This window comes from Cnephaeus nilssonii (assembly GCF_951640355.1).
Source record: "Cnephaeus nilssonii genome assembly, chromosome: 12".
NCBI lineage: Eukaryota > Metazoa > Chordata > Mammalia > Chiroptera > Vespertilionidae > Cnephaeus > Cnephaeus nilssonii.
The window spans coordinates 41,627,332-41,652,060 of NC_137083.1; the positions used below are offsets into that span (position 1 = coordinate 41,627,332).

General features: G+C 43.4%; 1 protein-coding gene across 2 annotated transcripts in view; it reads left to right on the plus strand.

The window, feature by feature from the left end:
• The first annotated feature begins 18,047 nt into the window (after positions 1-18,047).
• PIK3CG (phosphatidylinositol-4,5-bisphosphate 3-kinase catalytic subunit gamma) overlaps positions 18,048-24,729 on the plus strand; it is a 36,828-nt gene continuing 30,146 nt past the window's right edge. The window contains exons 1-2 of one of the 2 annotated variants that reach the window (XM_079785342.1): positions 18,048-18,131; positions 20,369-22,378. In XM_079785342.1, coding sequence (XP_079641468.1) covers positions 20,381-22,378 — 1,998 coding nt within the window. In that variant the 5' untranslated portion in view covers positions 18,048-18,131; positions 20,369-20,380. Of the gene's footprint in view, positions 18,132-18,459; positions 18,515-20,368; positions 22,379-24,729 lie in introns of those variants that run through there. The other variant, XM_079785341.1, reaches the window with a different exon arrangement.

The window sequence follows — 24,729 nt, forward strand, 5'->3', positions numbered from 1 at the left end:
CATAGGAGTTTCTAATTAAAACAAGAATTTAAATAAAATAGATCAGCAGTTTCATGGTACTTGGGACTCAACCACAAAAGAAAGTGGGTTTGTAGGGAAATGTTTACAATAGCACATACTTACTAAGTTTACAATTGTATCTACATACTTGGCTTTCTCATTAATGCAGACATTATATATATCTAAAAATGATTGGCATATATCCTGTGTGTTGTGTGTATATATGGCATACACACAAATTATTAGTAAGCAAGAATCAACTTCATAGTTAATTTTTTTCACATCTGTGGGCAATCTTACCTAATAAGTTACTCTTAAGATTTTCACAAATTAGTAAGTATAAAACAAAATATATAAATCTAGTGGGATGAGGGCATGCGACAGGGGGGTAGGGGAGGCTGGGGGAAGGTCACTGGGGGGAAAAAAAGGAGATATATGTACTAATATATGTAATATTTTAAACAATAAAAAAGAAAAAATATATAAATTTAAGAGTTGGGAGGGGTGGTCAGGAAATTGGCTACTCAGATCACAAATCAAAGAATGACTAGGAGATTTGTTTTTATTCACTATTCCCATGATTTGACACATACTAACTGAAAATATTCACTTTATATCACAATCAAATTTACCTCAGCTCTATTAAAGAGTATAAAGAACCATGTCTATCCTGAAACGGCAGTAAAAATATTAAGCCCTGGTGCCATTAAATTAAAAAAAAAAAATCAGATTGTCCTCCATTCTTGACAAACTTAATAATAACAGTTTCTAACTTTTTTCGAACACACAGAGAAGAGAAGAGTGCCGGTGCAATGAAACGGCACCAAACCTTACTGCCTGCTGACGGCACAGGCAGCTGAGCTTATCCACTGAAGAGCCAGCAAAGGCCCTTCCCTGGCCGCACCTTCGGGACTAAAATCCCAAGACTAGAGACTGGTTTGCTTAACAGTAAAAAAAAATCCCCCTGAGGGAGAGAAAACATTTGCAGCCTTTTGTTATGTATTAACTAACAGAATTAAGTTTATTAGCCTCTTCCCACAGATCACGAGGGGCCTGGAAATCTTTGGGAGGGTGCTTGCGCTCCCTCTAACTGGGTATAGCCTGCGCAGTTTCATTCTGGGGTCCCGCTGCCTCCCTGGGTACTTCCAGAAAGCTGAGCCTGGGCCATTGTAGTCTACTCACCTCTGTCACTCTTCTCACCAAACACTGGGGTTGAGGAGGAATGGGAGGTTGTACTTTTTAGTCTTGAGTAAAGTCTTTTCTGCTATTACTTCTGACCTAAATAAGTTGTATTTTTCATAATCCACTTCACAATCCATTGATAAAGTTATGGGAACAAAATCAAGAATTTTTTGTTCTCTTATTTTCTACATACCAATGAGCACAAAACAAAAATTCATGATAACATGCCCTCTAACATCATAATTCTTCCATAACGTGACTACTATGAACCCAAGTCCTCCATCCAGCTCCCATTCTCAAACGAGGTTAGGTTAATCATGATAACTTCCCAGGAAGAGTGGGGTCATGAAATGAAAGGAAGGAAGAGAAAGACTGAATGGGAAGCCCGGCCGGCGTGGTTCAGTGGTTGAGCATCAACCTATGAACTAGGAGGTCACGGTTCAATTCCCAGTCAGGGCACATGCCTGGGTTACAGGGTCGATTCCTAGTGTGGGGCATGCAGGAGGTAGGAGGCAGCTGATCAATGATTCTCTCTCATCATTGATGTTTCTCTCTATATATCCCTCTCCTTTCCTCTCTGAAATCAATAAAAATATATATTTTTTAAAAAGACTGAATGGGAAGATGATGGCAGGCAATTTCAGATCAGAGAGCAGTGAGGAGGGTAGATTTCTGCCAACAAACCTGGAAATTTCTGCAATTCCCATTACAGTACTAGGAGTCCTATTCAGGTACAGGACTCAGATTGATCCCATATATGTAAGCTGTAGTGAACCCTACCTTCAGGATAATCCAGGCAGACCTGTGGAATTCCTGGACAGTTAGCTATGCAGACTCATGCCAGGCATTTCACTACTCATAAAATAACTCAATCCCACAGTTTCTATTTAATATTTTAGATCCTGCTCCTCCCATTCTTTATGGTAGATAGCTACTATTGATATTACTGTACATGCTTAATGTGGAAAAGGAAATTTTAAAAATACAGGAATAAAATAATTATGTTTTTATCTCAACAAATATCCTACTGCAAGAGGATAGTATTAGGTAGTATTAGGTCATCCAGGTATGACATCCTGGCAACCTGGACTGTGTTATGGCTGTGGGGCAGAGTGAAGTGGGTGTATTCTGAGCATTGTTTTAAAGTTAGAATCAACGGAGCATGAGGTTGGTTGGATGCAGCTTGTGAGAAAGGTCAAAGAGAACCCCCAGGTTTCTGACTTGTGCATCTGGGCAGATGGTGGTGGCATTTACTGAAATAGGGAGCACCGGAAGAAGGGAGATTTGAGCAGGGGGAGTGATGTGTTCAGCTTTGGACCATTGGTTTTTAGGTGCCTGTGGGACATCTCCGCAGATGTGGAGGACACAGCTGCAGATCTGAAGAGAAAGCAGCCAGCTGTGCCAGAGTGACAAACTGTGCAGCTCATTGTTCTCTGCAGCCGGGGGTTGTGGGGGGTGGGTGGCTCTTAAAGAAGGGCTGCCTGATTGGTAATCAAGTACATTAGAGTGGGGGCATAGCTCTCCGGCAGAGTGGCTGCAGGCCATTAACACACTGCAGCACTTTTCACTTACATTGCTCTCAAATAGCACATCCAGAAAGTTAAATGCCAATTCCACATCCATTAGCATCTGCAATCAAAACTTGTCTTTCAGTAACATGTAGAGCAAAACAACATGGCATGTAGAGGTACACAAGTGATGATTCCAGGCTAAGTGATGCTATTCATGAATCTCACAGGGTGTCTCCTTGTCGTTGCTCATTAACCAACCTGCCTTGCTCTAAACCCTACACTCAGCAAAGTTTGTGTCACCTTCCAGGAGAAATCACAGAAATAATTTAGTATGATGCTGATTAACGAACTCTGTGAAATGTATTGTCTATCATATCAACAGCAATTACCCCCACTTGACACATTGCCTGACAAAAAGATCTCCTTTTTTCCTGAAATTAAAACCCAATGTAAGCTGAAAAATAGTTTAATCACCTCTAGAGGGCAGGGATACCAATATTTCAGTGTTGCAAACCAATCTAAGCTAATTTGAACAATCAAAACATTGTCAGGTTAAAAGTAAGTAAGGCTGTCACCTCCACAAACTCACTACCGGGTGGATGTTACAGTAGAAATCTTAGAACAAATCTTGCCATGTATAGGAATTTAGGAGTAATCAGGAACAAAGCCTGGTTACTCTAAGAGAATTCCCTGCTCTCTGTCCTAGACACTATACTCCAGCAATCACCTTGCAAGAAGAGTTCCCTCTGAGGCAGATGAATGATATTCTGAAAGCAAACTCAGCAGAACTTCTAGTTTTATTAGGTGGCACTAGGTGGTCTGGTCCTTCACTAAGCAGGGAACGCAGAACCAAATGGAGTTCGAGACCTTGTTCCTAGTTCAAAATATGTGTTGTTGCTGTGCCTGCTGATTCTTATGGTTTATTTACTCAAGGGAGGTAGGGTCCACCAACTCTTTCCAGTTTATCACATATTTTAAAAACTATAAATTTCATCAATGAAATATTATTGTATACTAGAGGCCTAGTGCATAGATTCGTGCACCGGTGGGGTCCCTCGGCCTGGCCTGTGCCCTCTCACAATTCAGGACCCCTCAGGGGATGTCAGACTGCTGGTTTCAGCCAAATCCCCCAGGCCAGGCTAAGGGGCTCCACCCATGCACCAGGCCTCTAGTATGCATATAAGATCTTTGATTAATCTCTTCCCGCCCTTCCCCCTCCCCTCTTCCCTCTGAGATTCATCAGTATGTTTCATGTTTCCCTGCCTGTGCATTGAGCATCTGCTTCTGGTGGTCAGTGCGCATCATAGCTACTGGTCGAACAGTCAAATCATCGAACAGTCGCTTAGGCTTTTATATATATAGATTATTGCATATTATTAGTATAACATCCTTTATACCAGTAATTAACCAGCAGACTTAGATACCTATATTTACAACACTAGTGTTCACCTCTTTGGAATGTGGATTTTTAGTAAGAGGGCTTAAATGCTGATTAACCAACCAATTCTGCCTAGAAGATGTATTCCTGGTTAAAGTATCTCAAAATGTTAGTTTAAGGCCCCTAGGACTTAGATTACTGTTAAATTATGCCCATGTATAACACATACTAAAGTAGTTTAATGTAGAAATCACACATAGACAATATGACATTCAGGTTCTTATTTTTGTTGTTGCTTTGATGCTAAAAATAAAAGCAAAATCTCACAGCAAGGGCTATTTCAATTATCTTTTACTATGTAACAAACCATCTCAAAACTTAATGGTATCGAATATAAAGCATGGCGATTATAGTTCATAATACTGTATATATAGCTGAAAGTTTCTAAAGACGTAGATCTTAAACATTCTCACCACAAAAAGAAATGGTAATTATGTGATGTTGTAGTTGTGTAAGCTACCAGCTATGGAGGAAATCATTTGCAATATATAAGTGTATCAAAGCAACACGTTGTATACTTACCCAGTATAAACAATGTTATATGTTAATTATATCTCAGTAGAAAACACATAATGGATCAATACAATGGACCAATAATCATCATTTGCTTTGTCCACAGGTTCACAGTTTGGTCATGGCTAGTTGGGGGCAGCAACTCCTCTCTGGTTCAACTCCTCTCTGGGGCCTCAGCTGAGGAGCTTGGACAACAGGAAAGGGAGTGGGGCCTGGAACCATGGGAAGGCTCCTGACAAACCTGTCTGGTATCTGGACTGGAATGACTCAAATAGGGGTCAGCTGGAACTGTCCATCTGAACATGGCCCCTCCGTGTGTTCTGGACTTCTGACAGAATGGTGGCTGGGTTCCCAGAGGAGACATGTCCGGAGTGAGTGTTACAAGAGAACCAAAGAGCATGGCCTTTGAGTCTTAGGTTCAGAAATCACACAGCCTCACTTCCCCAATGTTCTATGGCAAGAAGTGAGTTGCAAGCCACCCGGGGTTCAAGGGAGGGAAGTTAGGCTTAGACCCCACCTCTAGTAGGGCCGTGGCAGATCACACTGCAGAAGAGCAGGGGGGATGGGAGATGTCATTATGGCCATCTTTGAAAAAACAATATATGATCAGTGGCTTCTTATCCTCAAAGAACTCATAATTTAGTTGTGGAAGCAGAAAAAGAAATGAATAATCACAATACAATACAAAATGGCAGCAGATTAGGAATCGGCAAACTATGCCTTGCTCCTGTTTCTGTAAACAAATTTCCTGGAACACAGTCATGCTCATTCATTACGTGTTGTCTGTGACTGCCTTCACGCTACAGCGGCAGAGCTGAGTAGTTGCGACAGATTCCATATGGCCCACAAAGCCTAAAATATTTACTTTCTGGTCCATTAGAGAAAATGTTTACTAACCCCTGCAATAGATTCTAGTAAAAAAAAATGTTTGGGAATATTAAGGATGGGGAAAAAGTAAATTTTTGTGGTATTTCAAAGGAGATGTCACCAAAAAAGTAAAATTTAGACTGAATTTTATTCAATGACTCAATCCTATTTGCCTTGTTTGAGAAAAAATTTAAGGCAGTTTACAAGGATATGGAAAGAATATCTAATGATCACCCAGAAGTGGCAGAGAAAAAGGAATCAAGGAGATTTGGGGGAGAGTCAGAGAAGAAGAGAAACAGAGAAGAGCTGGTGCCAAGAGAACCAAGACAGCATATAGTAGTCCTCCCTTATCCGTGGGACATGTTCCAATATTACCAGTGGGTACCTGAAACCATGGATAGTAACAAACCCTACATGTGCTATATTTTCCCCTTTACACACATACCTATTATAAAATTTAATTTGTAAGTTAGGCACAATAAGAGATTAACAACAAGAACTAATAGAACAATTGTGACAATATACTCTAATAAAATGTGGTCTCACTCTCTCAGAATATCTTACTGTACGGTACTCACCTTTTCACTTAAAGAAAGCACTTTATGATATCTCTTTGGTAGATTCAAATTGCTAGCATCACTCCTCTTGCACTTTGGGACCATTATTAAGTAAAATAAGGGTTACTTGAACACAAGCCCTGTGATGCCACAACAGTCAATCTGATAACCAAGATGGTGACTACAAAGTGCCTAACAGGTGGAGAATGTCAACAGTCTGGAGACACTGGACAAAGGGATGATGATTCATGTCCTGGGCAGGATGGAGCAGGATATGGTGAGATTTCATCACGCAATCAGTATGGCTCACAATTTATAATTTATGAATTGCTTATTTCTGGATTTTCCATTTAATATTTTCGGACCATGATTGACCTCAGGTAACTGAAACCATGAAAAGTTTAACCTGAAAATAAGGGGGTGGGGGGAACATACTGTATTTTCTAGAAAGAAAATGACCAATAGATTCAGATCCAGCAGAAGACTTGTGATAGGACCAATGAGAAACCACAAGAAGTTCCTAAAATGGTCCAACAGCAACTCTTACTGTTTAACATTGTTTATAATTTATAAAATTTGCTGTAACTTCTATGAAAGTTTTCTGCTAGCTTTAGAGAAAATAATATTCCTAGATCTAAAAACCAAAATTCTTTGTCTATACTGACAGCCTCTGTTGTCTCTATGAGCAAAGAAGTCCCTGGTAAAGGAGATATTAATCCAAGTCCTTTTCCCCTTGTTTGTGTTCCCTCCCTGTGTTTTCCCCTTTCCCTCTCCCAGTCGAACTGGTTCTATGTGTCTTTTCCTCAGAATAGGCGTGTGGCTGGACTTCCAGGTTCAGTGTGAGAATAATGTGGTTTGAGGAGAGCGGTATTTCCCCAGACGGCAAGGATCTGTTCTCCCAGAAGCTGCAAGGAAATCACTCTGCCTCTTGGCATTACCCTGGCAGGGTACGTCTCAGGGAGGCTGCCTCTTTGCCAGAGTCCCTCTTTTCTAGGAAACAGCTGAGGGATGAACCCAAAGGGACGATGCAGATTGTGAGGGCCGGTTAGCTGGGAGGGTGAGGGGAGGAGGCCAGGCTCGGTGGTTGTTTCCCTGTCTGGAATGGCTACTGTCAGGCAACCAAGGTCCCTGGTTCAGCTATAGCACGTACTGCCCACTCCTGCAGCAATGCTCACTGTATCTCTCTGCTCCTCCGGGATGAAGGGGGTGCCCGCAGCAACCCGATTCCTCCCCTCTCTGGGCTGAGACTCACAGTGAGCTGTGGGCTTCCAGCTCCAGGCTGCGTCCCTGGCCCTGGCCCAGCTCTTTTCCCTTCCCACCTCCCCGGGTCACTCCCACTTGCCCACCTTCAGGTGATTCCATGCATGGATCTCTCAGACATGTTAGTGCGTTGAGCAGGGAATCCTTTTGTTGAATTATAGCTGTTCAATTGTTGAAACTTCAAGTGGAGAGACCCAGGGGACTTCCCATCCACCATTCCTCTGATGTTACTCCAATAAATAAATATATAAATATTTTTTATTTTTTTTTATTTCTTTGAATGACTAAGTTTTTCTTCATTTTCTGCCCCTAACTATAGTTGTTTCCTAAAATTCAGTTTTTATTCTTCAGTCCTTTACTACACCCATCCTTATCCCCTTTAGGTCTCTGTTCTCCTACAATTTCTAACTGGTCTTACAGTTTATGTTTTCTTTGAGTAGGGTGGTTATACAGAACATTAACATATGTAGTTATATACCAATGAAATAACATATTATTTTGAAAAAGCATTTTGAGAGAGAATACCTGAGACTTATCTAAGGATTAGGTTGGGCAGAGTATAGTTCAGATTCAAGAAAACACTAACTCAGGCTATTCCGGTTAAGATAGCAGAGTAGATGGACACTGTGAAAGCCTCCTCCCACGATCACCTCAAAATTACAACTAAATTACAGAACAATAAACCTGGAGAAACATCTGAGGACTAGCTGAACAGGAGTCCTAAAACTAAGGATGTGAAGAAGAAGCCACATCGAGGTTAATAGGAGTGTGGTGGTTGAGAAGCAGGAAGGATACCTAAACTACAGAGGTTCCCCCTGAGGAGTCCAATCCCCACGCCAGGTTCCCCAGACTGGAGCACCAGTGTTAGGAAGAGGAGCCCACAAAACATCTGGTTGTGAAAATCAGCCAGTATTCCATTCGTTTGGGCGAGACAGAAGGCTGCTAAAAACCCAGGCAACCTCTTAAAGGGCCCATGCACTTACTCTTCCTTGCAGGTACTCACCATGAGCTCCTGCTGAGAGACAGAGGCTCAGAAGCTGCCAGACATTCAGGGAGAAACTGCGTTGTGTGGCTTCAGGATGAAGGCTGGAGGGATGGCCACCAGGGTCTCAGTGTTGAGCCCTCTGCCAATGCAGGCAGTCACCAGTCACCATCTTTGCTGTGTTGAACTCCCCGCCCGACACACACACACACACACACACACACACACACACACACGCATGGCCAGATCTGAATCTGCATTAGTCTGGTGAACTCCACAGGCTCCACACTAGGATCCCACCCCACCAAGAGGTACGCAGGCCCCAGGCAGTTGCCAGCTGGCCTCAGTGTACACCGTGACTTTGGCAGAGTGGTCTCAGGCTCAGCACTGACACCAAATCTGAAACTGCATTCACCTGGTAAACACAACTCACCCCACTCACTCTGGTGACTCCCTGAGATGCTGTGTCACCCCACTCACGTACCACCCAAGACTTTCAGCAGCTGAGCCTTACAGGCAACAGCAGATCTTGGGGTGCCTTGTGCCTTTTATTGACTTTCCCCAGGTTCAATTCTGGTGGCAGCCAGCCTCACTTTTTTGCAGGGTGGCCTCTCCCACATGTACCCATGTCCAACGCAGGCAACTACCAACCGCAGATCTCTTTATAGCTCCTAACAGGTAGTCCCTGGTTGGTCACAGGCAGCATCTGACATTGGCCTGCACCGCAACATGGGGAGTGAAATGGCTCCTTTATGGTCCTCCTATTCCCAATCTCTTTCTGCTTCAGTTATTTCTTGCCATGTGAATGTTTTGTATGATTCCATGTTGCCCAAGTTCAAGAGTATTCAAAGGCTTTCTATTGCCTGTCATATGAAAACCCAACAGAACTGGGGCTTCGGTTTGTTCAACTGTAAAATGACTATACTGGTCTTATGGAGTGGTTTTCCATCGTAAGCAGCCCAAAACATAAACCAGATTAAAGTAGAGCCACTCAGATTAAAGCATGAGAAGGAACCAGATGCTATCACTCCACCACTGCCCGCCCCCTTGCCAGCAGCCTCCACAGATAAAGGACTGACCTCAAAGGTTTCTGAGTTTCTTTCTTGGAACTGCAATGTTCTAGAATTTACGGTCTCATTTTTAGAGACTGCTGTGTTAGAGGAACATAAACTGAGACGTGGAACCTTCCATTCCAAGTCCGTTCACTTCTACATTTCAGTTTCTAAAGCTGCAATCTTCAAGTCCACACGGCATCGCACTCCCCATAGCAGCCATCTAACAGTCAATCCTTTGAGTCTGCCATTTGGGGAAGCCACCAATTGTGCACTGTAAGATTGCATAAATACACATGGAAAAAGAGAGAGGGGAGGAGAGAAGAAAAGAAGAGGTGGAAGAAGAAAGAGGAGAAAGAGGAAAAGAAAAAGCATCAACATCATCATCATCATCATTATCATCACTAACATCACCATCTGGAGCAACATGTACAGCAAAAGAGGAAAGACTCATAACCTACTGTCTCCCATTAATGTTGGTGTCATCTTTATTCACTTATTCATATTGGGGCAGAGGATATATCACAGTGAATCTTGGCCTTGGTGGCAAATACACTAATACTGCAATTTAAATGTGATAATTAAATTAAATTTTTTAAAATGTGATAATCATAGAATTTTTAAAGCAGAACTAAGGAAACAAAAGGAGAAAAAGATCATCTGGCATTAATCCCAGTTATTTTAATATCATTAAGAGGGAGGCAGTTCTAAGAAAAGCCACACAAAATCCCTGCAGGGAAAGAGGAACAATTTTTATGAGAAAAGAAAAAAAGATTATTTTTACTAACTCTGAAAATTATACCTCATTTAAAAATTGCTTGAAAAAGAAATTATCTACTATTTTCTGTAATTGTCTACCTCAAACAGATAAAATGTTTGCTCTTTCTCTGAGCAAAGTCATCCATTTTAACTTTGGCATCATGGAGGGACTCATGACCACAGTCCATGCCATCATTGCCACCCAGAAGACCATGGATAGCCCCTCTGGAAAGCTGTGGCATGATGACCAAGGGGCTGCCCAGAACATCATTTCTGCTTCTACTGATGCTGCCAAGGCTGTGAGCAAAGTCATCCCTGAGCTGAACGGGAAGCTCACTGGCGTTGCCTTCCATGTTCTCACCGCCAATGTGTGGGTTATGAATCTGCCTGTCACCTGGAGAAAGCTGCCAAATATGATGACAGCAAGAAGGCAGTGAAGCAGGCATCAGAGGGCCCCCTCAAGGGCATCCTGAGCTCTACTGAGGACCAGTTGTCTCCTGCGACTTTAACAGTGACACCCACTCCTCCACTTCAATGCTGGGGCTGGCATTGCCTTCAATGACCCCTTTGTCAAGTTCATTTCCTGGTATGACAATGAATTTGACTACAGCAACAGGGTGGTGGACCTCATGGTCCACATGGCCTCCAAGGAGTAAGAGCCCACTGGACCCCCATCCTTAGCAAGAAGAAGAGAAGCCCACAGCTGCTGGGGAGTCCTTGCTCCAAACTGATCCCCCAACACACTGAGGGAGAATCCACTAGTTGGAAACTATCTCCACAGTTTCCATCCCAGATCCCCTGAAGAAGGGGAGGGGTTTAGGGAGCCCTACCTTGCTTGACATGCATAATCAATAAAGTTCACTGAATCCAGCCCCCAAAAAAATGTTTTGGTAGGCCTTCACAGTGTGCAATTCTTCAGCTTTTTACTATTTCTCTCCATTCTCTTATGTGTATTCTCTGGAATATTGCTTTGCCTGATTAGAAGAGAATTTCTCAGCAAGTGAAGGAAGAACTGCATTACCGTAGAGGAGTTTGGAGTAGTCAGCAGGGAGGACTGCCAGTTTCTGGTTTTGTAAAACCCACTAACCGCCACAGAAACAAGATATAAGCACTATGTCAATGACTGCCTAAGGCTGACAGGCCATATTCTAAGTGTCTCATGATAGAAATAATTCATAATGCATGAAATTAGATATAAAATGGCACTTAAATTTTATCATGCTCATCAAAGCCCTATCATCTCTAATACGTTGTGGCAAACATAATACTATGGCTTTGCGGAACTATTTTCGTTTCCCGCTGGACACACAGATAGGCTCATTTCCCAGCCAGCCTTGGAGGACTCAAGGCCCACGGGGAGAGCTGAACCACTAGTTGGAAGGAACTGGATCCTGAATAAATGCTTAAAACAGTGCCATCCCACCCAACCAGATTGGGACTGTGATATAAGAAAGATATAAATCACTGAAATTTTGTTCTGGTGATTACACAGTATACCCTGAGGAATACATTAGGACTTCTGCATGTGCCTCAAAGAACTCTGTGACAGGTTAAAACTGAAGGGGCCCTAGCCGGTTTGGCTCAATGGGCACAGCATCAGCCTGCAGATTGAAGGGTCCCGGGTTCAATTCCGGTCAAGGACAGGTACCTCGGTTGCAGGCTCTCAGCTCTGGTCAGGGGTATGCAGGAGGCAACCAACCGATGTGTCTCTCTCACATCGGTGTTTCTCTCTGTCTCTCTCTCTTCCTTCCACTCTCTCTAAAAAAAAAAAAATCAATGGAAAAAATATCCTCGAATGAAGATTTAAAAAAAAACAAAAACTGAAGGGGATGGTATGTAATATATACTTAAATAGAGCTGTTAATCTAAAAAAAGAAAGTCCAGCTCTATAGATGTACTCTAGCCCCACCTTTACTCTCACCCTGTTCCTAATTGTTTAGAAACTGCCACAGAATGCTTCTTGCCCAGGCAAGGGGTGGGGCAGACTCCAGAGGCTCTTGCCTTCACTGAGACACATCCTATCTGCAGAAAATTCTCAGGTGAAGGGGCGTAAGAGTTACAAACCTCCAGTTATATATATAAAAAAAGAAAGAAAAGTCATGGAGATGTAATGTACAACATAGGGAAGTCAATATTATTGTAATAACTTTATATGGTGACAGATGGTTACAAGACTTATTGTGGTGATCACATGGTAAAGAGTATGTCAAATCACTATGTTGTATGCTGGAAATTAATATAATTTTGTATGTCAACTAATTTTTTTTTAAAAAGAGGACCCATGAAATGGGTATTGCAGCTTTGGAGGAGAAGAAAATTCCTCCTAGGTACAGAGCAAGGTGGGTACAGCCCTAGATCCAAGCCACTGGTCCAGCCCTCCCTCAGAGCCCATTGAGACCCCCACCCCCCACACACACTTCCCCTGGCCCTCGGGGACAGCCTTCCAGGAGGCCCGGGTGCCTCTGGCAAGGTTCCCTCAAGCCACAAAAGAAAGCCCTGCAGGCTGTGGCCTCGCTGCATCTGGAGCAAGGGAAGAGCTTGGCTCAGGGCCAGCACCCCGTGCCCCTACCTATCTCCAGTCAACACTCCGGCGCCCTTTTTCTGACTTGCAGAGGCAGGGAATCCTCTTGGCTCCCTTCCAGTGGGATGTGATTCCTGTCAGACTCTAAGACAAGATCCCAGGGCTTTGGAAAGAACAATGTTCCACGTAAAGACTTAAGAGGCAGCTTCTATTCTGATGTCGCCCCAGGGCCTCAGGACCAAGGCTGTGAGAGCAGGCTCCATTCAAGAGGTCTAAGGTTCCCTCTCTCTTAGGACCCTCTGCAATGCCCTTGAACAGGAAAAATCCCACGGATGAATTCCATCTTTGATTTGGAAACACTATTTCAACAGTTTTGTCAGTATTATGGTATGTGTGTAAGAGGTAGATAGAGAGAGGTAGCTGATTAGGTAGCTGTGTAAGTAGATAGTTAGATAAAAATACTTGATAGTCTGCCAATCATTGTAAAAACAAGGTCCCAGAGATGAGTCTGTGTAACGATTATATGGCAGAGTTCTTGATCACAAGCTTGTGGTACAGTCTTTGTTCCTTACATAGTTTATTATAATGCTAATCAAACTGGATTCCTTCCCACGTTCCACACTGCACACCAACCACTTCCCTTCCAAGTTTCCTATTCTAGGGTTTCAGGAGGCGGCAGATTGCAGGGCTTTGGGTTTGGTGGTTAGATGGGAAAGAAGGGATGCCTGGGTTTGGGTTGATCTGGGCCTTTAGGAGTATCAGCCAATATTCCCACTGCTTCCTGTAAATGCAACTAACTGACTTTAAAAAAAAGAGAGAGATTCCATACAAACTATCCTTTTCACAAATGTTTATTGAGGCCCTCGCTTTGTATGTGGCAAATACCGTGTTAGGCCTTGGGGAATTCAGTGATGAATAGAGCAGTCACTGTCCCCAAGGGCTCACAGGCTGGAGGAGGAGGAAGTGTAAACAGCTAGTCTCCCCTGGGAGAAGTGCTATGACAATGACCACTTACCAGCAGTGGGACCTGGGGCAAGCCACTTGACTTCTTGGTGCCTTACTTTCATCATCTGTAAACGGGCATAATAATAGTGCCCCTCTCCTTGGGATGTTGCAAGGATTAAGTAAATGAATGTATTAAAGTGCTTAGGACAATGTAAGGCACACAGCTAGTGCTATGGAAGAGTTTGCTCTTGGTGGTGGTGGTGACTAATGCAGGAAAGTTTCCCTAACCCTGTGCTTCCCTAAACCAGAAAGCCCTCCCAGAGGAGGTTACGCAAAGTGAGTAGAAGAGGGGTTGCTCAAATGGCGGAGGGAGGAGGGAATGGGGGAGCAAGAGGAGAGAAAAGAATAAGGGGAAGAGTTGGAGCAGAGGACGCAGCACGTGGTGACACGGAGGTGTGGAGAGCACAAGTGTGAGAGCAGAAATCAGTTTAATTCAAACATGGAAGCAATTTGGAGGGTGAGGCTAAGAGTTAAGGACAGACCATATGGAATAGATCATAAAGGGTCTGTTGTGTCATGCTAAGGAATTTAGATATTTATAAATCAATTTATAGGAAAAACTTTTTCCAGAAAGTTGTGAAGTGTTTACTCTGCCGTATCAACAAAGTTTTGTTCTGGTGTCCACCCTTTTCTGCCATCCAGGAACTCAACAGGGAAGATCCCAATTAGCTCAAACACTCATGTAATTCTTTCCCCTTCCCAGTAATTGGCTGAGAGATAGATGGGCATTGTCCCACTTCTGGCCAGAGATATGAGAGGGCCCAGAAGGCTTCTGCGAAAGTTTTCCTTTCTCTGAAAAAGAAACATACAGGCTGACATGCCTCTTCTCCTCTGAACGTTGTGTTGGTATGTGACACCCGGGATTGCACGTCCTCTAGCATATCCAACACAACAACTTGCATAGAGAATAGATGAGTTTACTTTTCATTAAAAATGGGAGATTTATGACAACTTCCTGTGAGATAAGTAGGGTAGTTGTTATCCCTTTGGTAGATTAGGAAGCTGAAAGAGATGAATTAGCATATATATGAGGCCCAGAGAATGATTAGAAGTAAACCCAGGTCTGATGATTGCTAGATATTCTACAGTACCAGGATGCTTCTCTTTCATCAGACCAGATACAGACCAAAAAGCTTCCTAAAGACTGGCATTCATGTCCAGACAACAAAGCGAGGTATGAAGGTCAACTAAATTGTGGGAGTAGATTAAAATGCCTTTTAGTCTTTTTGCTCACATTGTATAAGCTGTCTGAGACTGAACTAAAAAATACATGACAAGATGGATTCTAGTGCTTTTCAAGCTGAGATACACACATGACTTAAGACTGCTACCCTACCCAGGAGCAATAACCAAGAGCACAGCTTCCCAACCAATGTGCCCCAAAGGGGTTGAGGGCCCTTGGGGATGCAGACCTTATCTCGAGCTTTGAGGAGACTCTTCACTTTATCCCAATGTCACAGTGAGTTCGGCTGCTATAACAAAGTGCCACAGACTGAATGACATATAAACAACAGGAATTTATTACTTTTAGTTCTGAAGACTGGAAGTCTGAGATCAGGGTACAGGCAAGGTCAGGTTCCAGTGAGGGCCCTCTTCTGGATTGCAGACAGCTACATCTGTACCCTCACGTGGCAGGAAGAGGGCCAGGGAGCTCTCTGAGGTCCCTTTTATGAAGACATGAATCTCATTCACCAGGGCTCCACCCTCATGATCTAGTTATCTCCCAAAGGCCCTACTTACTATGCCATAACATTGGGGGTTAGAATTTCAATATATGAATGGTGGGGGCGGGGGGGGGCAGTTCATTGCACCCATACAAATGTTGTTACTATTTACATGTGCTGAGACATGAAATAAGTTTGGGAAGCACATGCCTATCTTTCCATGTCTTTTCCATATCTTCTACTGTTGTCTTTTACAAACCCTCCATTTCAGTAAATGGATCCATTCACTATTTCTTGAACTGTTTTGTTTGTTTGTTTGTTTGTTTGTTCACATTTTTGGCTTAAAGACTTTCCCTATTGCCTTAAATCCTGGGTCTCTTCCTGCATAATTTAAAAAAATGTTATTACACCCAAAGTGACCTACTTCAGTAAACCACTGTAGTATGTAACAAATATTATATACTTAAACCACTTGGCCTATCATATTGCACATCTTATTTTTTTCCATCTATGTGTCTTATCTCTCCAGCTAGACCACAAACAATCTCTCTGAAGGCCATAACAAAGATCCTTTCTCATAGCAAACAATTCATTCTTAATCTGTTTATTGACCATTGACACATCTAACTGTGTTCTTATTCTCTAATCTGTTCCATCTTCACGTTCCTGTGATAGGTGCATGTGATATAGAAGGTCAGACTATTTGATTGTATTTTTTCCAAATTACATACAGTGTAGTGTATGACTACTTGATGTAAAAACATGGTACTAGATGCATGGAGATTCACAGAAGAGAACAAAAGAAGAAAAGAGAGAAACACATTGATAAAACAGGATAATGATGAGTTCTAGGGGTCTTCTAACCTAAAAAACCTGGAGACAAAAGGGGCTCTAATAGTAAAGCATTCCTCTCCATGGAGGAAGTATCCACATAGAGGAAGGAGACACTGGCCATTGTTTCTCCCTTGGAACATTTACTACATGTAGTCAAATTTTCGTGACTATATTAGGATTTGGGGAAGAGCAGGGTACTTTTATTCTCTAATCACCAATAAAGCCTGAAGTATTTGCAAGTTAAGTCATAGAACAGACAACTTTGCATAATTCAACTCAGCTGAGTAGTTCCTAGAGCAGCAAGGAGACCCAAGAGACTAAGTCTAGCATTTCTGAAATAACGTGTGTCTGTGTGTGTGCATGTGTGTGTGTGTGTGTGTGTGTGTGTGTGGTGTCAGATTGGGACTTGGCTCCTTGGTGTTACTGAGCTGGGGAAAGAATCTGTTGAGGGACAGAATCTATTGACTTGTCTGGAGAACAGAGCTGGCCAAGCTCATGGTCCCTCTGTGGTCAGCCCTACTCGCCACAAACTCCCATCCAGCCCACCTACCCCAATGAGCCCTCCCACATTCTCTGTCTGACGCACATCTTGGCAAGCTCCTGCAGTGTGACTCTTTGGTCCCTCCTTCAGAACCAAACAAAAGGGCCAGCTTTGAGACTTCTCAAGCTGTGAGCCTCCTAAGGGAGTATTTCTACATAGGAATATATTTTGGGGTGCTAATAAGTTCCCTCTAAATATTGGGGACACAGCCTTTGAATTTAATAGTTTGCTGATATCAACAATTATAGTATAATTTGTGGAAAGCTGAAACCGGAGGGACTTATGTGAAAGGAGATATATCATATCAATCATTGATCTTGATGTCAGAGTGATTCAGAGAATTTTTCATTATATACCTATGAGGCCAATGCCATCCTACCTGTTGTCCTTGGGGATCAACTGGAGTCCATGATAACCCAGGCTGGAGGATGAACTCTGGTATAGGAACCCTGGGATGGAGAAAAGAGAACACTGGTTCAGGATCTGAGTGTGCTTGGGAAAATTTATTTAGGATGGCTTTTCCAGGGGTTCTTGACTCTCATGACAATCAGGAGCCATGTTCCAGTGACTACCTATCTGATTGTGTGACAGTGCTCAGCTCCCTAATTTTCCCATGAAACTAAAAACCTCCTGTTTTGTCTGCAATAATTGCCCACAGTAAGTGTCCACCCCAACACACACACACACACACACACACACACACACACACACACACACACTCACTCACTGTACTTTCTATTTCAGCCAGTGATATTTTTTTGGACCCTACATGCTCTGAAAAAATAGAGAACTATCTCACCAAGCTAAGGAAGTGAGCTCCAGACCTCATTTTTGAAAATGTTGAGCTTGATAACTCAGTCTCTGAGATCACTAGTTTCTCTTCTCCCACCCCTCAGGTACAGTGTATGAACAAGGGATCATTTGAATTCCCATGAGGGAAAATTAATTGAATGGGCTTTGCAGGACTAAAGGATTTAAGTTGGCTCTTAAAAATCTTCCCACCAGGCTGTTTCTCTATAATGCTGTGGCTGTAAAGCCTGTTCTACTTAGAACTAGCTAGAAAATATTTCATGTGTTTATGTCTCATGAATGTGTATTTTTTGTTCGGATCTATGTAATTTTAATTTGTTTCAGCCTCTCACAATTATTAAAAAATTAGTTCAAAGAGTGTAAAATATGGTAAACACGGCTCACGCTCGTGCTCCACTCTCTGTGCTATTAACAGGAAATGCATTTGTGACACTTTTAAAATGAGCAATCACACGTATAATCAACTTGGTTAAAACTTCCTTCCTGGTAACTGCAACACTTCCTCTGCATCTGGATACGGAGGGAGACCCAGAAAAGCGGAAGAGTTTAGAGGCACACTGGGTAGGTTCGAATTTATTGTTTTCAGAAACTAAACAAATGATCCTTCAGCAGCATCACCTCCACTGCTTTATCAGGTATTTTTTTGCCCTTTCTATTTTTTGCCTTTTGTTGGGTCTGACTCTGAATAGTGACACTTCCTTCTCAGCTAGAATATTTTTATCTGGAACTGCTGTCGGTTCTTGAGCCGATACTACCCCTGAAGGTCTCTGTTTCGTTGTCTAGTGCAACCTATATGAGTGGATATCCACGAGGTTCCAGCAATAGCTTTGCAGGTGCATCAGTTTTTTGTTGGTTTGTTTGTTTGTTTTTATTTGGGAGGAAGAAGGACACCGGAGTCTGTCCCTGCCAGGCTTCACAGTCTTACCAGTGCATGCCTGGCCATTATTGTACTCATCAGTGTTTCTAACGTCTTCTCTAAAAGGCGAACGCTTCATAACCTCGACCATGAAGGAGAGCAGTGAGTATTCAGTCTGCCTGTTTTCTTCTGCATTTTGTATCTTGTAAGACTGTTTGGGATCACTGAGACCGAAGTTATTGCTGTGTATGTGTACACTGCCTAAATTCAGACCTATTTTATTTCAAGTGTCAGTATTGATATAGCTTACAGTTCTCTTCTTTGTTAGATATTCTATAATGTAGCAACATTATAGACCAAATAATGGTTGTTTTAAGCCGCAAGAGACAGTGAATTGGGACAGTTGGTTTCATGCATTTACTAAGTAGAACTTCATAATATTTTGAGAGAGGATATTGGCTTTAAAAGTAACTTTAAGCTAAGATTTGAACAGAAGTTTGGCTCTAATCAAATTTGTCTTCCTTATCTTTTAATCAAACTCTTCTTTTGGCTGTCTGTCAAATGCTCCACTATTTCTTAAAGAAATAAGTAGTTATGAGTCTCCTCAACATTAGTCATTTAAGAGAGTAAATGATATTTTCTGAAACATTTTGGTGTCACGAGTTGTTTCTTATTTAAAAGATAATATCTTACAACAGTGATACTAAATATTAAAATAAAAATACCTTATTTACATTTCAACTTAGTATTTTAGCATTTCAATCATTATTTGAAGTGTGTCTTACTGCAGCGTGTCCAATTTATACTTAAATGCTTTGCGCAGGGGAGGTACTCCTTAAATACAGGGTGTCCCTCAAAAATGTACACACACACTTAGAATAATTATAAAGGCAGTGTTTATTAAAATACACTTCACTTTCAAAATTGAGCTACCAGCTGTTAAAGTGTGTATATACTTTTTGAGACATCCTGGATTTACAGCAAAAGTGGATAAACTGATGAGAAGAAACTTTTGAATTCTTGTGATAGAGATGAAAATATTAGAGCAAAAAAGAAGTTAAATAATGAATTGGGATCCAAACAGCAGGTAACTGTAACCCAGAAATCCTTCCTTCCATCCTATGGCTTCTCCACTGTCTAACGCAGAGGAAGATGGAATAAACTGGAACAAAATTAAAACTACCTGAATGTTCCTATTAAGAGAGTGCTGCCTTGGGTGACTCCCCCAAGACACTGTCCTAATATAGCAATGACAACCAGAATTTCATGATTCAAAATGTTGAATGACTGCAAATGTTCTTGGTTGAAACTACTGATTCTGATATTACCTTTCCTAACTAGTAAAAAAAAAAAAAAATAATGAAAAGAAAGACAGGAAGTTGACCAGGAAGTAGATTCCCGAACCAGAAAGTTTGAACACAGAGAACATGACGTGAGGCTGGGTAAGGTGTCTGGGTCCCAAGAAGTGTGAGACCGAACAAAGAGGAAATAAGTCAGAGGCCTGTTTTCAAAGAGGCTGTGTGTTAGCATTTCACAGTGCCTCTTGCAAACTAGGAGCTGATCCTTTAACGGGACTGTTTTACTCACCCATGCCTTTCAGTGTGCTTAAAAACAAGTACCACTTTGAGTCATGATAATATGTCAGACACCATGCTGGATGAGTGCCTTACATAGCTCCTTTATCAAATTAAATTCTCAAACACAATGATAGTAGAGAGAATGATTACTGAGCCCCCATAAACCCATCATCCATACTGAGCAAGTATATATATTACCTTATTTAATTCTCACCTCCACCCTCGGCTGTATTAACTACTCCATTTGACAGATGGGAAATAGGCTCAGAGGTTAACTAGCTCAAGTCACCAGATCCTAAGTGGCGGGATCAGGATGCATGGGTCCCGACTCCAAAGCACGTCCCTGTCATTCTTCTACCCCTTCTTCTGCCATCTCACGGCAAAACGCACCGGAAAGTGCCTTCCCCCGTGACAAAGCCCTCTGTTTCTCCGCTCCCAGGTCGTGCAGGGCATGGAGCTGGAGAGCAGCAATGAGCAGCCCGTGGTTCTGAGAGAGGACAACCGCCGCAGGCGCCGGAGGATGAAGCCGCGCGGCTCCGCGGCCAGCCTGTCCTCCATGGAGCTCATCCCCATCGAGTTCGTGCTGCCCACCAGCCAGCGCGCCAGCAAGACCCCGGAGACGGCGCTGCTGCACGTGGCCGGCCACGGGAACGTGGAGCAGATGAAGGCGCAGGTGTGGCTCCGCGCGCTGGAGACGAGCGCGGCGGCCGACTTCTACCAGCGGCTCAGCCCCGACCACTTCCTGCTGCTCTACCAGAAGAAGGGCCAGTGGTACGAGATCTACGACAAGTACCAGGTGGTGCAGACGCTGGACTGCCTGCGCTACTGGAAGGTGCTGCACAGGAGCCCCGGCCAGATCCACGTGGTGCAGCGGCACCGCCCCTCGGAGGAGACGCTGGCCTTCCAGCGGCAGCTCACCGCCCTCATGGGCTATGACGTCACCGACGTCAGCAACGTGCACGACGACGAGCTCGAGTTCACGCGCCGCCGCCTGGTCACCCCCCGCATGGCGGAGGTGGCTGGCCGCGACCCCAAGCTCTACGCTATGCACCCCTGGGTGACCTCCAAGCCGCTCCCGGAATACCTGTGGAAGAAGATCGCCAACAACTGCATCTTCATCGTCATTCACCGCAGCACCACCAGCCAGACCATCAAGGTCTCGGCCGATGACACCCCGGCCACCATCCTGCAGAGCTTCTTCACCAAGATGGCCAAGAAGAAGTCTCTGATGGACATCCCCGAAAGCCAGAGCGAACAGGACTTTGTGCTGCGCGTCTGTGGCCGCGATGAGTACCTGGTGGGTGAGACGCCCCTCAAAAACTTCCAGTGGGTGAGGCATTGCCTCAAGAACGGGGAGGAGATCCACCTGGTGCTGGACACGCCTCCGGACCCCGCCCAGGACGAGGTGCGCAAAGAGGAGTGGCCGCTGGTGGATGACTGCACGGGCGTCACCGGCTATCACGAGCAGCTCACCATCCACGGGAAGGACCACGAGAGCGTGTTCACCGTGTCCCTGTGGGACTGTGACCGCAAGTTCAGGGTCAAAATCAGAGGCATTGATATCCCTGTGCTGCCCCGGAACGCTGACCTCACGGTGTTTGTGGAGGCAAACATCCAGCACGGGCAGCAGGTGCTTTGCCAGAGGAGGACCAGCCCCAAACCCTTCACGGAGGAGGTGCTCTGGAACGTGTGGCTTGAGTTCAGTATCAAAATCAAAGACTTACCCAAAGGGGCTCTGCTGAACCTCCAGATCTACTGCGGCAAAGCCCCAGCGCTCTCCGGGAAGGCCTCCGCAGAGACTCCCAGTCCCGAGTCCAAAGGCAAAGCTCAGCTTCTCTATTATGTGAACCTGCTGCTCATCGACCACCGGTTCCTCCTGCGCCACGGGGAATACGTGCTCCACATGTGGCAGATATCCGGGAAGGGGGAAGACCAAGGGAGCTTCAACGCTGACAAGCTCACGTCTGCAACCAACCCAGACAAGGACAGCTCCATGTCCATCTGCATTCTCCTGGACAATTACTGCCACCCAATAGCCTTGCCTAAGCATCGGCCCACCTCTGACCCCGAAGGGGACCGGGTTCGAGCGGAAATGCCCAACCAGCTTCGGAAGCAACTGGAGGCGATCATAGCCACCGATCCACTTAACCCTCTCACAGCTGAAGACAAAGAATTGCTCTGGCATTTCAGATATGAAAGCCTGAAGCATCCAAAAGCGTATCCTAAGCTGTTTAGCTCAGTGAAATGGGGACAGCAAGAAATGGTGGCTAAAACATACCAATTGTTAGCCAGAAGGGAGGTCTGGGATCAAAGTGCTTTGGATGTTGGGCTAACAATGCAACTCCTGGACTGCAACTTTTCGGATGAAAATGTAAGAGCCATTGCAGTTCAGAAACTGGAGAGCCTGGAGGACGATGATGTTCTGAATTACCTGCTACAGCTGGTCCAGGTAGGGGATGCCCGTGTTATGTACAGAGCCTCTTCTCCAGGGATTGGTTTGCATTTGCACAGGCGCCCCATTCGGTTGTCATCCAGTTCCCTTTGTCCAGAGCATCATGATCTGTCAAAGCAGATCTGAAGAAGTCACCTCAGAAAGTAGTAAACTGTTCCATTTATTTTTTTATTGTCTTTATGGGTTTTCTGACAAGCATTTTGAAGATGGTAATATTTCCACTTTTTAGGAAAACTGGCCCTATGGGAATATTTTGTTCTTATTTATCGTATTAATGATAAATTCAATGTATGGAATGCTCCCTTGTGTCAGGCTCCAAGTGATATACATGCTTGTTGTGTATTATCACATTTAACTCTCCCAATAACTATGATGGAGGTCAAATTAATATTTTAGTTGTAAGGAAATCGAGGCAGAGAGAGGTTAACTAACGTGCCCAAGGTCACATACTTTCAAAGACCGAAATTAAAACCCAGGACTCCAGGCCCTGCTCTTTTCGCTGCCTCCCAATATGCTGCATCAATCCACTGTCAGAATTGTATGTCCTAGAGCAGTGGTCGGCAAACTCATGAGTCAACAGAGCCAAATAGCAACAGTACAACGATTGAAATTTCTTTTGAGAGCCAAATTTTTTAAACTTAAACTTCTTCTAACGCCACTTCTTCAAAATAGACTCTCCAAGGCTGTGGTATTTTGTGGAAGAGCCACACTCAAGGGGTCAAAGAACTGCATGTGGCTCGTGAGCTGCAGTTTGCCGACCACTGTCCTAGAGAGAAAAGGTCATACTCTCTGATCATGAATATGATCACAATTCACGAATCATACCTCATACCTGGATGGGACTTTGAAAGCCTCTCTCTTTAGACAGGTCTGGCACTGCGTTTCCCCTCCTGTTCTCCTTCCTTTCCCTGGGGTCAAGAGAGACTACATCATTTGCCTAAGGTTTTCTTAGGAAGTTAAACAAAGGAGAGAAGTTCTCCTGCTCACTGTAGCCAATTTCAAATTAGATCATGCTGCTTGACAAGGACAAGGAAGTAAAGAAACTGGAATAGAAATTCTATTTTAGAGTGCAGAAGTGTCCATTCATTAATTCACCAACATGTACACAGCGCTTCCACTGTCCTGGATGCTGGATGTAGAGCAGTGATAAAAACAGAGCCCGTCTCTGCCCTCGTGTGGCTTGTGGTGCATGGAGAGGACTGACATTAAATGGTGTACATACAAGGAGATATTTAATAGCAAATTGTGGTGAATACTTTGGGGGGAACTACAGAATACTATGAGAAAACAGTTAGGGGTCCTGGGGACACGTAATTTAGATTGAAGAAGGCAGAGACAGTTTTGAATAGGTGATGTTGGACCTGAGATCATTAAGATTTCCTAGGTTAAGTGTTAGGCTCTAAACTGTCTAATTATTATCTGATTGACAGGAAGGCCCTGGAGTTTTCTGATGAGCATTCTGGATACTCTGCACTTTAACTCTGAAAATCTTCACCTTCCATTAAGCAGATGCTTGAAATAATATATTTGGCCTTTGCCTTCATCTATCAAATATTTCCAATATTTTTCTCTGGCCATGAGGGCAGATACTAGCATGTCACTAACGAAAATTTTAGAATAATACAAGTATCTTCAGCTTTCTAGCTCTCCACAACAAACGGAACATAAAACAAATTTGCATGAATGTGTTCTAAGTCCCAAGGCCACCTTGAATTCTTTTACATTGTCATTTCCACAAGTAAACTTTGAAGAATTGGAAAATGAATGGTTTCCTTGGAAGTGTTTACATGAGATAGGCCAATCAGTAATATTAGCTTTGAGTTTGTGGTTGTAAATGTGAAGAGTAGTCATTTGTAAAATTATTTGAGACATTCAGGTTGGAAAATCTCACATTAGGGTTAGAAAATTAAAACATTTCTGAAGTGAGTACTGGTGGCGAAATTACCAGACTCTCAACTGGAGCTACAATGGGTCCTATTTGACCATACCCGTGGAAAGCATCTTTGAAAGTATGGGGATAATGGAAATATTAGCAAGTCAGTATTGATCACTTCCAAACTGGAAAATCAGAGAAAGAAGTGGAAATCATACCAAAAGCCCCAGGCCCTTTATGATGTGAAAAAATAAATTGGAATGGGAATTTCTCCTGTTTCATCTGAAAAAATGATAGGCCATGTCTATTTATAAAGAAAATACTTAGAGATATTTAATCTTAAGCCTCCCCTTTTCATATTTGTGCATGATATATACCCTATACTTTATATATGCATATATGATAACCAAACAATATTTGTTAGTCTGGCTACTTTTAAAATCATGGACTATTGCAGATTTATAGAAAAGTACAG